This window comes from Egretta garzetta, unplaced genomic scaffold (genome assembly GCF_000687185.1).
Source record: "Egretta garzetta isolate BGI_Z169 unplaced genomic scaffold, ASM68718v1 scaffold547, whole genome shotgun sequence".
NCBI classification, from domain to species: Eukaryota; Metazoa; Chordata; class Aves; order Pelecaniformes; family Ardeidae; genus Egretta; species Egretta garzetta.
Genome location: NW_009260174.1, coordinates 210598 through 222415, shown reverse-complemented (window position 1 = coordinate 222415; position 11818 = coordinate 210598). Strand labels below are relative to the sequence as shown.

General features: G+C 33.8%; 1 protein-coding gene across 1 annotated transcript in view; it reads left to right on the top strand.

The window, feature by feature from the left end:
• Positions 1-11818, top strand: part of DYNC2H1 (dynein cytoplasmic 2 heavy chain 1) — a 169281-nt gene that overhangs the window by 58720 nt on the left and 98743 nt on the right. The window contains exons 55-62 of the mRNA XM_009641758.2: positions 1272-1409; positions 4249-4362; positions 5637-5797; positions 6025-6148; positions 6914-7035; positions 7718-7804; positions 8947-9073; positions 11158-11299. Of these exons, the coding sequence (XP_009640053.1) occupies positions 1272-1409; positions 4249-4362; positions 5637-5797; positions 6025-6148; positions 6914-7035; positions 7718-7804; positions 8947-9073; positions 11158-11299 (1015 nt within the window). The remainder of the gene's footprint in view (positions 1-1271; positions 1410-4248; positions 4363-5636; positions 5798-6024; positions 6149-6913; positions 7036-7717; positions 7805-8946; positions 9074-11157; positions 11300-11818) is intronic.

The following is an 11818-nucleotide window of genomic DNA, read 5'->3' as shown; positions in this document are numbered from 1 at the left end:
ATTTTTCCTCAAGAATGTGTTGGACTGGGTATATTTTCTTGGAAGAGTAAAAAGTACTTGAAAGCACTTTTCACCTATATGTATTGGAATTGTGTTGCAAACAACCCATCATCTTTCTATCAGTTTAAGTCCTGCCTCTGCTTGTATAAATTTTCCCCAGGTAGCTCCATATTCCATCCCTTTCTTTATATCTCTACAGCAACTTCCTGTTCTGTATGCGTAACATGCTTATTTTTGAAACCCATTTGTATCTTTCCAGTCATATATCCTTCCCTCTCCAACCCGTCCCCAGTATATGTCTGGAAAGATCTGTATGATCCTTTAGGACATGTCACTTTTGTCTTTACTCATCTCCTTTCTCTTTCAGATCCTTTTCCCAGTGACCCTTACTGCTATTCTGAAACCACACTCACAAAGCTGTATTTCTTCTTAAAGCATCTGTCAAAACCAAATTACTTCCTTGCCTTGTAGTCTATGGTGTTTTTTTATTCTGCCTACTAATATTTTTCCATCACTGTAGTAAGCAATTTAAGAAGATTTATGTTTGTAATGATAGAAATTGCTTTTTTATTTATTTAGAAAGTAGCTGTAGTTTGTTTGATACAAGCACTCATTTACTTGTTAAATGCTCTGGTTAAATAAAAGTAATCATTTACATGAAAATTAGAGATGTGCATCCTAAATCAAAACATCTTCCAGGTAATTTTTTTTTCAAATCTATCCTGAAATAATTCTATTATCTGGTTACCAGGGAGTAAATAATTTAGAAAGTGTGAGTAAAGAAAACAATTAATCTTAAACATAACTGAGGCTTTGCTTCATGTACATCTGTGTTCTTTAGAGAATGTACAAATATGTAGGAATAGGATATTCTAGTTTGTTTCAACTTGTTTAATTTTTGTAGATTTGCTTTTGGAGGAGAGATAATTATATGGAGTCGGTATCAGTTAACTGAAATGCTATTGAATTAATGAGAAAAAGATTATGTACTAGATGCTGTTCCATTAAAAGTTTGTTATTTTGGGAATTTCATTTTCAGCTTTCTAATGTAGTAATAGATCTTACAGTCACACATCTAGAAGTGTCAAATCTCATTTTTGGGTTAAGTAATACTAAGAAAATGTAAATAATATCAAGAAAATGTGGAACATAAAAAGTTAAGAATCTTAGTCTACATCACTCTAAGATTGTGCATACTATTTGTAATCAACCTTCATTTAAATCTGTTTAAAATTAATTGCTAAATAACTGCTTCTTACAAACTTTTATAGGCAGGTGTTTCGAAGCTGAATGAAGCTAAAGCCCTGGTAGATGAACTGAACAGAAAAGCTGGAGAACAAAGTATTTTACTCAAAACAAAGCAGGATGAGGCTGATGCTGCCCTTCAAGAAATAACAGTATCTATGCAGGTGTTGTATGTGATCACATCAAAAGGGGGAAAAAAAAAAAAAAAGAGATGTTTTTCTGGTTTTGGTCTCCGTAACTGCCTGTGCTTTGTATTCTTTTTAAGGGTTACAAAACCTGATGCTTTTACAAGAATTTGCCTAAGGGAATGCATGAGCCCTGAGGCTGGAATAAACTTGCAACAGGACAGCAGATTATGTAATTTAAATCATATTTTAACTGATTGAGTAGGAGGAGAGCTATGCAAGATTTGCACCAGTCAAAACCAGCACATTCTCCACCCCTTACTCCATATCATTTACATCATGCTCAGGTCCCACACTATCCAATACATCCTCATTAACCACCACTCCCCTTCCTTTGATATATACACAGATATCATTCCCTTAGTCTATGGACCACCCCTGTAAAATGTCCATGAAATGCCCATAAAATGTCTACAAATGTCCACAAAATGTCCCTTGAGTTACTGCTGTAGTTTAGTCTGAAAGCTTTCTAGAACCTCCTAATTATAGAATCATAGAATCAGGTTGCTCAGAGCCCCATCTAACCATCCAGCCTGGTCTGACCAACCTGATCGAGTTAGCGGTGTCCCTGCTCACTGCAGGGGGGTTGGACTAGATGACCTCTAGGGGTCCCTTCCAACCCAAAACATTCTATGATTCTATGATCTTCCTACTCAGTCAGTTAAATAATAAATGCAAACTGATCCATTTTATGTTTATTACAGAGAGGAACTTTCAATAAAATATTGACAAGTAGCACTATTTTAAGTAACAAATACGACAAATTAGATTTGTGGACTATTAGAACATATGTTCTATTAGAACGTATGTATTTCATGAGGTCCAGTCCTCTGAACTTAACCTCAAAGAAGGTCAAATAATACCTCTGTGCTCACCATTCATTGAAGTTTTATTCAGCTCAGAGGTAGACCTTCTGGTTTTTGAGGAGGTAATTGTCTTTAGTAGTGTTTTCTCACTTAAGTAAAATAACTGTGCAGAAAATAGACCTCTACATTCATATTTCCAGAAATCATAAATGTAGGATAAGCCATAATGAATCTACTGTCACCGCACTGTTTATTTTGTCACTGGTTTAGCCTGATCAGTCTGAAGCAAACTTAAATGGAGAAGCTCAATGACAAAGACATGCTCTGTATGCAGTAAAGTAGATGCCTGCTCTTTCAAACCATTTGGTTTATAGTGCTTTAAATGTGCATTACTTCCTATTTTTTGAATTCTACTTCTGTTGGCAATTTAATACATTTAGCCTCTATCTGCCTACTGTACATGAATTTGATTAATGACAATTGGCTTGGTGTGTTCACTGCTGCCCTCAAAAAAATTATTATGCCATTTTCCCTGATTTCTGTTTTAAATCTGTCTGCTGTTATCCAGTAGAATTACAGGTTGTGTGGGTAGTGCATGTTACACTGTAGGACAAAATCAAAGAATAGGCAAAAGCAATGAAACCTGATAGGCCCACTGACATCAGAAAAATTACAGTAGAATTCTGATTATTTAGATTAGCTTAAAGTATAGGTGCCCTCTAACATTTTAATGTCACTTCAAATGTTCTAGTTTATGTAAGAGAGAGGTCTCTAATACACACAGACTCTTTTAATCTTCTTTCAGACCAAGGCTTTTGACCTACATCTGAATTTTAAGGTTTTCTTATTCAGAGCTATCATTCAGGACATGTACATTTGTATGAGGTGTCTAAGCTAGTTTTATATAGTTAATGTTTTATGGATTTGAATGTAATATTCAATGACATGCTGGTCTATAGATTGGGTTAAATGCGCAGAAAGATTATTATTAATCTCAAGGTTTTCTCTGCTTATATACAGCTCTTACCTTCTGCTACAAATTCAACTCAGCTCAACAGTTGCTGGGTATAATAATGTATTATATACTGGAATATACATAAAAATGTAAACTCTGGGCTTTGTTGTCTTGCATCTTTTAGGTGAACTGAGCCTAGCATATTAGTCTTTTATGCATTTATCCTCAATTATTTGCTTTGTAACTGGTATTGATAGTCCCTGTTTGGTTTTTGTTGTTGTTGTTGTTAACTTCAGGATATGTCAGGTTCTTTTTTACTTTTATATATTAGGTATTTATTTTTGTACTGAAGTGCTTAGGAGTCCTGGAGGTAGCTAATAGCTACTGCCTACTGTATGGAGGGCATAGTACAAATCCAGGTAAAAAGAACATGTAAACCCAAACAGTTTACAATATATGTGTAGGACATCAGACAGGTATGCTTACAGACAGATGGGTGCAAATTTACAAGTAAATAATGTATTAGTATTTTTTCGCTAATAGGCTGTAATTCCAACACAACTCTGCTTTTATGAACATTATGGAAAAGGAGAGTTTTAATGGTGTCATGAAAGAAATAGGAATGTGAGCAGCTACAAAGACAATGGCAGGGAGATATTACTTTCAAATGTAATAAGAATGTTACAGGGGCTGTCGCTCTTATCCTTTTAGAGGAGGACTAACATTTTTATAAGGAATGGAGTCAAGGAGAAAAAAGGTCATAGTGAGTCTCAAAAATAGAGGTACAAATCCTGTCTGTGCTAAAAAAAGAGGACACACAGTAAAAGCAAAGTATGTTTATTCTATATAATTTAGTTACATAAATACAAGCTTAAGCCCAACACTTATGCATTTTTTTGAATTAACCTGCTTAGTATCAAATAGTCTTAAATATTTTATTGTTATTGGTATTACGCAAATTATATTATCATCAAGACTAAAAGGAATAAGAGACTGAAAGGAATAAAGTCTGTGTAAATTTGAAAACTAAAGCTATTCTTTTTTTTTTTTTTAACAGAGTGCTAGTGAGCAAAAAACAGAAATGGAAAAAATAAAACACCGGATAGCAGAAGAAGCTTCAGAAATAGAAGAAAGAAAAAGAAAAATTGAAGATGAACTAAAAGAGGTTCAGGTAAGAGCTGATAAGGAAAAGTAATATTTTGTAGTCTGATTTTATTTGACTTACTCAAGTCCTGCCATGCAAAATGGTTCTGCAAAATTTATACCTTAATTTCTTAATTTTTGCTCTAAATTATTTTGATATTAGAATTTTTATGCATCAGAAAACTATTCTATTTGCAGGATGTAGATTGTCATTTTGATATTTTTATTCTATTAGATCTTAATTATAGAAAATATTTTCAGGCCAAATCTTACTTCCGGTTGCTATTTCTATGCTGCCGTGATCTACAGCTGGGTTCTGCAGATTTTATGGAATGTTTTTCAATTACTAATATCTTATATAGATGAACTACATTACTGCGCCTTGCTTAAGCTGGTAATATCATAGGGCTTGGTACTGTCAGCTATATGGAAATAGTTTAATGAGAGATAATATCCAATTATTATTCTGAAAATTATATACCCTAACGGCACTTCAGCAAACTGCTTGTTCAAGTGACCTTACAGGCATTAGACATCAGGTTTTTTGGGAGTTACGTGTGTTCAGTCATTGCTTTTAGTCTGTATTTTTCATCTAATTAATTTTAAAATTGTACTAAAGAATAAGGGAAAAATACAGCAACTTTTTTTTTTCTTTTTAAATAACACAAGTGCCAAGGAATCATATCCTTGTGTTGAAAGAACTACAGGATTAGAGTAAATCCCTTTCTGTGGTCTCTAATAAAAACACAGGATGTACAACATGTGCACAGTCTTTAATGATAATCTTTCACTTTCTTTAACTTTCTTCTGTTTTCTTATCATTTTGTTGTTTTGTTGATAAGGGCAAAGGCTGTCTGGATTTGTTTAGCTACTGAAAAAAGAAAACTTTTGTGACCTGTACTTCTACATATCTTTACAAAGATATCCTCAGGCATGCCTATGAACAGTAATTAGCATCATTATTAAAACATACCTGTATCACAATGAACTTCTAAGCAATGAGGGAGCAAACAAACACATTTAATACTGATATCTATATAATGTTTATGAATTAAGGTGCTGAATGAAAAGTTAGGGAATGTCAGGATTGTAATATGCTGTTTTATATGGAAATATATTTACTATCACTTAATAAACACATGACAATTTTTAAATAACTTATGCACATGAATATGCATCAATGGCAGTTGGGTAAGTAATAAAATATGTAAAGAGAACAAGAAATTGTATGAAAACTGAAATGGCAAATGATTGGTTTCTTGTATCCTCATCTCTTTTTTCAATGTGTTTTTATGTTTTAAGCCACTGATTAATGAAGCTAAATTAGCAGTTGGAAATATAAAGCCAGAGTCTTTGTCAGAAATCCGGTCACTACGGATGCCCCCTGACATAATCAGAGACATACTAGAAGGAGTTTTACGGCTGATGGGGATTTTTGATACGTCATGGGTGAGCATGAAGAGGTGAGGGTTTTATTTAAGCTTTAAACTTAAATGGTAATTTACAATATGAAATGCTTTCTGTTACATTCAGGAATAACGTGTGTGCAGAATTCTTTGGTTTCAGAGGGAAATAACCTCTTTAGCATTTGTTTCTTCTTTACTTAGTTATTTGATTTTTTTTTTTTTTTTTTTTTTTTTTTTTTTTTTTTTTTTTTTTTTTTTTTTTTTTTTTTTTTTTTTTTTTATAGTTTCTTGGCCAAAAGAGGTGTGAGGGAGGACATAGCAACCTTTGATGCCCGTAATATTCCAAAAGAAATACGAGAGAGTGTCGAAGAACTTCTTTCTAAAAACAGAACATCTTTCGATCCAAAGGTAATTCCTGATTGCATTACATAAAATGAAAACAGACAAAAAAGAAAAAGGAAAAAAAAGAAATTATTATCTGACTTACCAATATAATCTTTAGAATGAACTTAAATTAGAGAAAAAGTGATGAATTCTGCTTACAGAATTTGTCAGTATAAAGACATAAAAGCGTAGCAGAGATTATTCTGTCGTGTACTGCCTCTAACAGTGAGAATTTTGTTGGTGACTGAGGCATGGTGGTATGAGAAGTCATTACAGAGTCAAAGTCCTCAGAGATTGTTGCCACTGGTGTAAATTAGAACTCAGATCAAGGAATTGTAACTGGCTCCTTCTGGCCTCCTGGTAGCAGTAAGTCTTAACAGTACACTTAATTAAAAAAGGGGTGACTAATGATGGTTAAATGTGATCTTTGAGAATTGATTTGGCGGTAGCTATAAAAAAGAATTCTTAAATACTACTTCCTTATTTTTAAGAGGGAAGTTGTAGTTCCCGGAGAAGGAATACACTGATAAATTATGCATTAATTTAAAATTTCTTAACTTCAGTGAAGCTTCATAGTTGTAAGGATACCCATTATTATTTTTACACAGATTGATGGCCTACAATATAATGTCTTAGTAACAATTTAAAAGATTAGTTCAGTAGAGGAGCTGGCTAATTGGCATATTTAAGTTGATAACCCGTAAATCCGTTGCAGTTATTTATCCTGTGTTTACCTCATCTACATTATACTTCAAGGACTTCCTTGTAACTGTTACTGATTTTTTTCAGAATGCTAAACGAGCCAGTGCTGCAGCCGCTCCATTAGCGGCTTGGGTGAATGCCAATGTCCAGTATTCCCATGTCCTAGAACGGATTCAGCCTTTGGAAAAAGAAAAGGCTGGCTTGGAAGCGTAAGTCAGACACTATTACAAAATAAATGTTCTTAATTGCAATGGTGATGGGTGAAACTGAAGCTGCCAAGGAGGAACTGAGAGATATAAGAAACGGGTAATGAAAAGCTCGTGTTGAGACAGAAAAAGTAAGCATGCAATATTTTGTTGTTCCTGGAAGCTATACCTTGGATATTTTTTGGCCAATCACAAGTTACCTGTCTCAGCTGAAATGTGTCAGGAAGAAATGAACATCAGAGATATGCTTAAAATGTATTCTGTCAGTGAAACCCATGCTATTTTGTGAGATACGTAGTTCCTCTTTTTTCATTCACGTACCAAGCATAATCAGTTTTTCCTTAGGATCAAAAAGATATGACATAGTCTTATGACCATCCATAACCTGAGTAATCTATATTCATTGTTTTGCCAGGTCTTAAAATTCTGTATTGGAAGAATTTGTTCTGATCTTTAAGAATACATTGAATGGGGCATTTGGTTTCCATTTTTAAAGCTATGTGATGAGAAGTATTCAAAACTTTTACGTGTGAAAACAGATTTTTGTTAATATAAATCACAAGAAAGAACTGTCTCTGAATTATCTCTGTGTAAATGACTTTTCTGTTACATTTACTCTTTTTTTTCTTTTAATCTTAAAAATAGTTTTTCCATAGTCTTAAAATAAATGTTAACATTTTTGTAGTAATCTCAAGAAAACTAAAGACAGAAAACAGAAGTTAGAAGATCTTCTGAACTCTGTTGGTCAAAAAGTATCAGACCTGAAAGATAAGTAAGTTGGGTTTGTTTATTTCAAGATATAAATAAAAGCATTGATGATTTTACAGTATGAATAATTAAATTTATCTAACCAAATGTAACTCCCTGCTCTGCAAGCTGTTTACATCAGAAGTAGCAATAATTAGGCTATCTATACACTCAGTGGAGATAAATAAATACTGTTAGAATACAGTTCATCTCATTAATGAGATTAAATGCTCCTTAGAAGTACCTGCTTCTCACTACTGTGTTGGAAGCCTTCAGTGTAGACAGTGTAGATGTCAAAGATAAGCAGTATGTCTCCCACAGTTAAATCTAAGAGGATTTTAATGTACCCTTAGGACTTTCAAAACTTTCCTGTACAAGACTTCTACTGATCACAGCTTGAATAAAGGCAGTTCTATTTCTATAGGAGAATCTTTACAACCTGATATATGTGCATATTACTAAAAGTCATGTTTTGTAGTTGCAAAAAAAAAAAAAGGGAGAGTTCTTCTTGTCATTCAGCTATTTAGTGATGTCTTAGACTAACTATATGCTATATATTACAGTTAAATATATTAATTTTAAGATGTGGATTATAAAAGGCATAATTTCAATTAAATATTAATTAAGCTAATTAGATATTTAACATTACAAAATAATACCTAAACCTTGCCTATTGTTTGGGGCATGTTATTATTTCATAGTAGTTTACAAAATAGAGTAGTGTGGATTGAACTGGGGTCATCAGTGTGAATTAGCAATATTCTCCTTTAAAGGTTTCATAGATTAAATTTATCATAAAGTTACAAATGTATAGTATGGCGTTGAGCCTTCTATTGTCCTGACTAGGTGCAGAACAAAACTTAACACAATTACTAAAATCAAGTCAGGCTCTTTAAGTAGAAGAAGGAATGATTTTTCAGATGTTGTAGTCTATATTGCAAAGGTGTATTTAAATCTCACCTGTGCATCTATCTAAATTTTGTTAAAGTCTAATGACCTCATCTGCCAGTTGTAAGCAGAAGGTATAAAAAAGAATTGTACTTGTGTTCTTCATGAACAATAAGGGAAGAATTAATGACAAGTTCAGCCAATTAAACTGCCTTGAAAATAACTGTTCATAAGTTTAGTAGTTCATGATAGCAATTACAAACAGTAGTTGTTTTGCAGGTTCCAGAGTAGAACAACAGAAGCAGCAAAACTTGAAGCAGAACTAAGTAAAGCTCAGAAAACATTGAAAGCTGCAGAGGTACTGATAAATCAACTTGACAGGGAACACAAAAGATGGAGCACCCAGGTTAGTGAAAATTTTCACTGAATACATTTTATAGCTGATAATTTGAAAATCGATTTTTGCACTGTTTGGAGAATGTGAGTTATTGCCATTCTGTATGTCTCCTAAGTATACATTTATTTGATTTCTCATTAGAAATAAAAGCTTTTCTTCCTTCTGAAACTTCCTTTTACTTCACTGTACAAGTTACCTTACCTATATCATATAGCACAAAATGTGTAAAAAAGCCCCAGTATTTAATATAGAACATACAATGTTCTTTGACGTTTTTCAATCACAATAATAGCGTAATTGTTACGATGGCCAAACATGTCAGCAGTTGGACCCTCCAAGCTGAGATACAATCAAAAGGGACAGATTTTGGGAAAGCATTTAACAATTACAGTTGTAAAACATATCTCCTTTATGGCATTGATGTTGGTAATGCGAATGTAGACCTACCCAAAATTATGGGTTGCTTTGGAAGTCTTCACTTACACATTTGAAACTCTTCTGCTTCTAAAGCAGAGAAAGTGAGCATATCTCATCTGTTCAGATGATATATATGGGAGAAACTGGCAAGTCTTTGGACACACAGGTCCTTCTTTAGTCTGAAACAGAAAGTAAAATTTCAAGATACATACACACTGAAAATAGGTGTCACCTCCAGAAAGCATTACCAAGCTTTCTTGGGTATCTTAAAATGGAAAAAAATTGCCCTGCTGCGAGAATCACAGAATCATAGAATCGTTTAGGTTGGAAAAGACCTTTAAGATCATCAAGTCCAACTGTTAACCTAACCCTGCCATCCCACCACTAAACCAGGATGCTGTTGGCCTTTTTGGCCTTCTGGGCACACTGCTGGTACCTATTCAGCTGGCTGTCACCCAGCACCCCCAGGTCCTTTCCTGCCAGGTATCTTTCCAGCCACTCTTCCCCAAGCCTCTAGCATTGCATGGGCATGGTCTTGTCTCTCCATTGACACCTAAACGATTAGTTAGACTAGATGCCTGCATTTTGAAGAACCAAAGTTAAGGCAGATGAATCCTTCTTGAAGGTTGAACAGCATAATGGAAAGAAATTGAAGATTTTCCTCTGAAAGTAGCTTTACAGCTGTTCCATCTGCTATAGTAAGGATTGGGTATATTTGAACCCTAGAGTTTAAATAGTTCTAGAAGTCATTCCTCACAGTTTTTCACTCTGGTACATTGCCCCCGTCTCTGGAAAGTTCAGACTATCTGTTAATGGTATGGTGTAGACCAAACTGGCAGATATTTTAGTCAGGAGCTCATCCCATATTGAGGATGGTGAAAAAGCAGTTTTCATCTCCCTTTGAAGTAAGAAGGAAGTAATAAAAAGTTGCTTTTTTGTTTGTGTATCAGCTCTTTTTTTTTTAATGTTAGTTTGATTAAAGTAAAAAAGTGACAGTACTTTCAAACTGATTCTTAGGGACATGGTTTAGTGGTGGGATGGCAGTGTTAGGTTAACATATGCACCTGATGATCTTAAAGGTCTTTTCCAACCTGAATGATTCTATGGTTATGACAGTCATATTATTTTGATACACTCTGTTTTTCTCCAAAGTACTGGAACATTTCAAAGCAGAGGTGATGTAATGCAGATAAATTATTTGAAGATGTATGAGAAATGTATTTTATCATGTAAGTCTGCAATGAATCACATTTTTAAGTATAGTAGATACATATAGTATTTAGTATCTTTGTACATATTGTAAGTGGTACTCACTAGCTGACTGTGACTAGGGTTATGCATTTCTTACATTTCTTATTATAATATTATTTACCCAGTTGCTTATAAGGGACAAGGTGAACTGTTCGTCAGATTCACAGATTTTTAGTAGATAAATTCTCAGAAATGTCTGTCCATGCTCTAGCCCAGAGCTAAAAAGAATTCTTCCCATACTTTAATGTGTGTGTTGCTGTGGGTTAGCTAGGTATAGATACCTGAAATGCAAGAAAAGAGGCTGTCTGAACTGTATTCTCAATGGAGGTAAATTTAATTCTGACTTTTTAGTACCTGATGAGAAATATTAACATAGTTTTTGTTTGCAATACACCTACACATTTTGTACTTTTGTTTTCTTGAAGGTGTCAGAGATAACAGATGAACTGGCTACATTGCCTAAAAGAGCTCAGTTAGCAGCTGCATTTATTACCTATCTTTCTGCTGCGCCTGAGGATCAGAGGAAAACCAGCTTGGATGAGTGGACCAAATCAGCAGGCCTTGAAAGTAACTTTTTGTGTGTCTGTGTCTGTGTCTGTAAGTAATTAAGCTTGAGTGAGGAAGTGAGAAATGCCAGTGAGTTCTAATGAACAGTCTCAATTGTCTTAGTGTTTCCAAATGAAAAGTGACAACATTTTCTTACTCAAGAAATACTCTTATATAGCGACAGACTATTTCTTAGTATTATTCTATTAATTATTAAGATTGTGAAGTGTTCTAAATTAAGATTTAGCTCCATAGTCCTTGCTTAAAAAGAAAAGTTTACATGAATGAATGTATTCACATTAACTGTTGTAAATTTGCCAATGCATTTTGAATGCTTCTGCTTTTTCAGTAATTATTTTTATCTATGTGTGTTAATAACACCATTCAATATTTTTTATAACATCAGCTAGTTAATAGTAGTAAGTTCAAGCAAGAAAACAATAAATTTAAGGGAAATCTACAGTCTTGCACTATGATAGAGTCTTCCCTGTATATAGAGTGGTAAATGCTTAAAGACTATGCAGAGTACAAATACTAGCA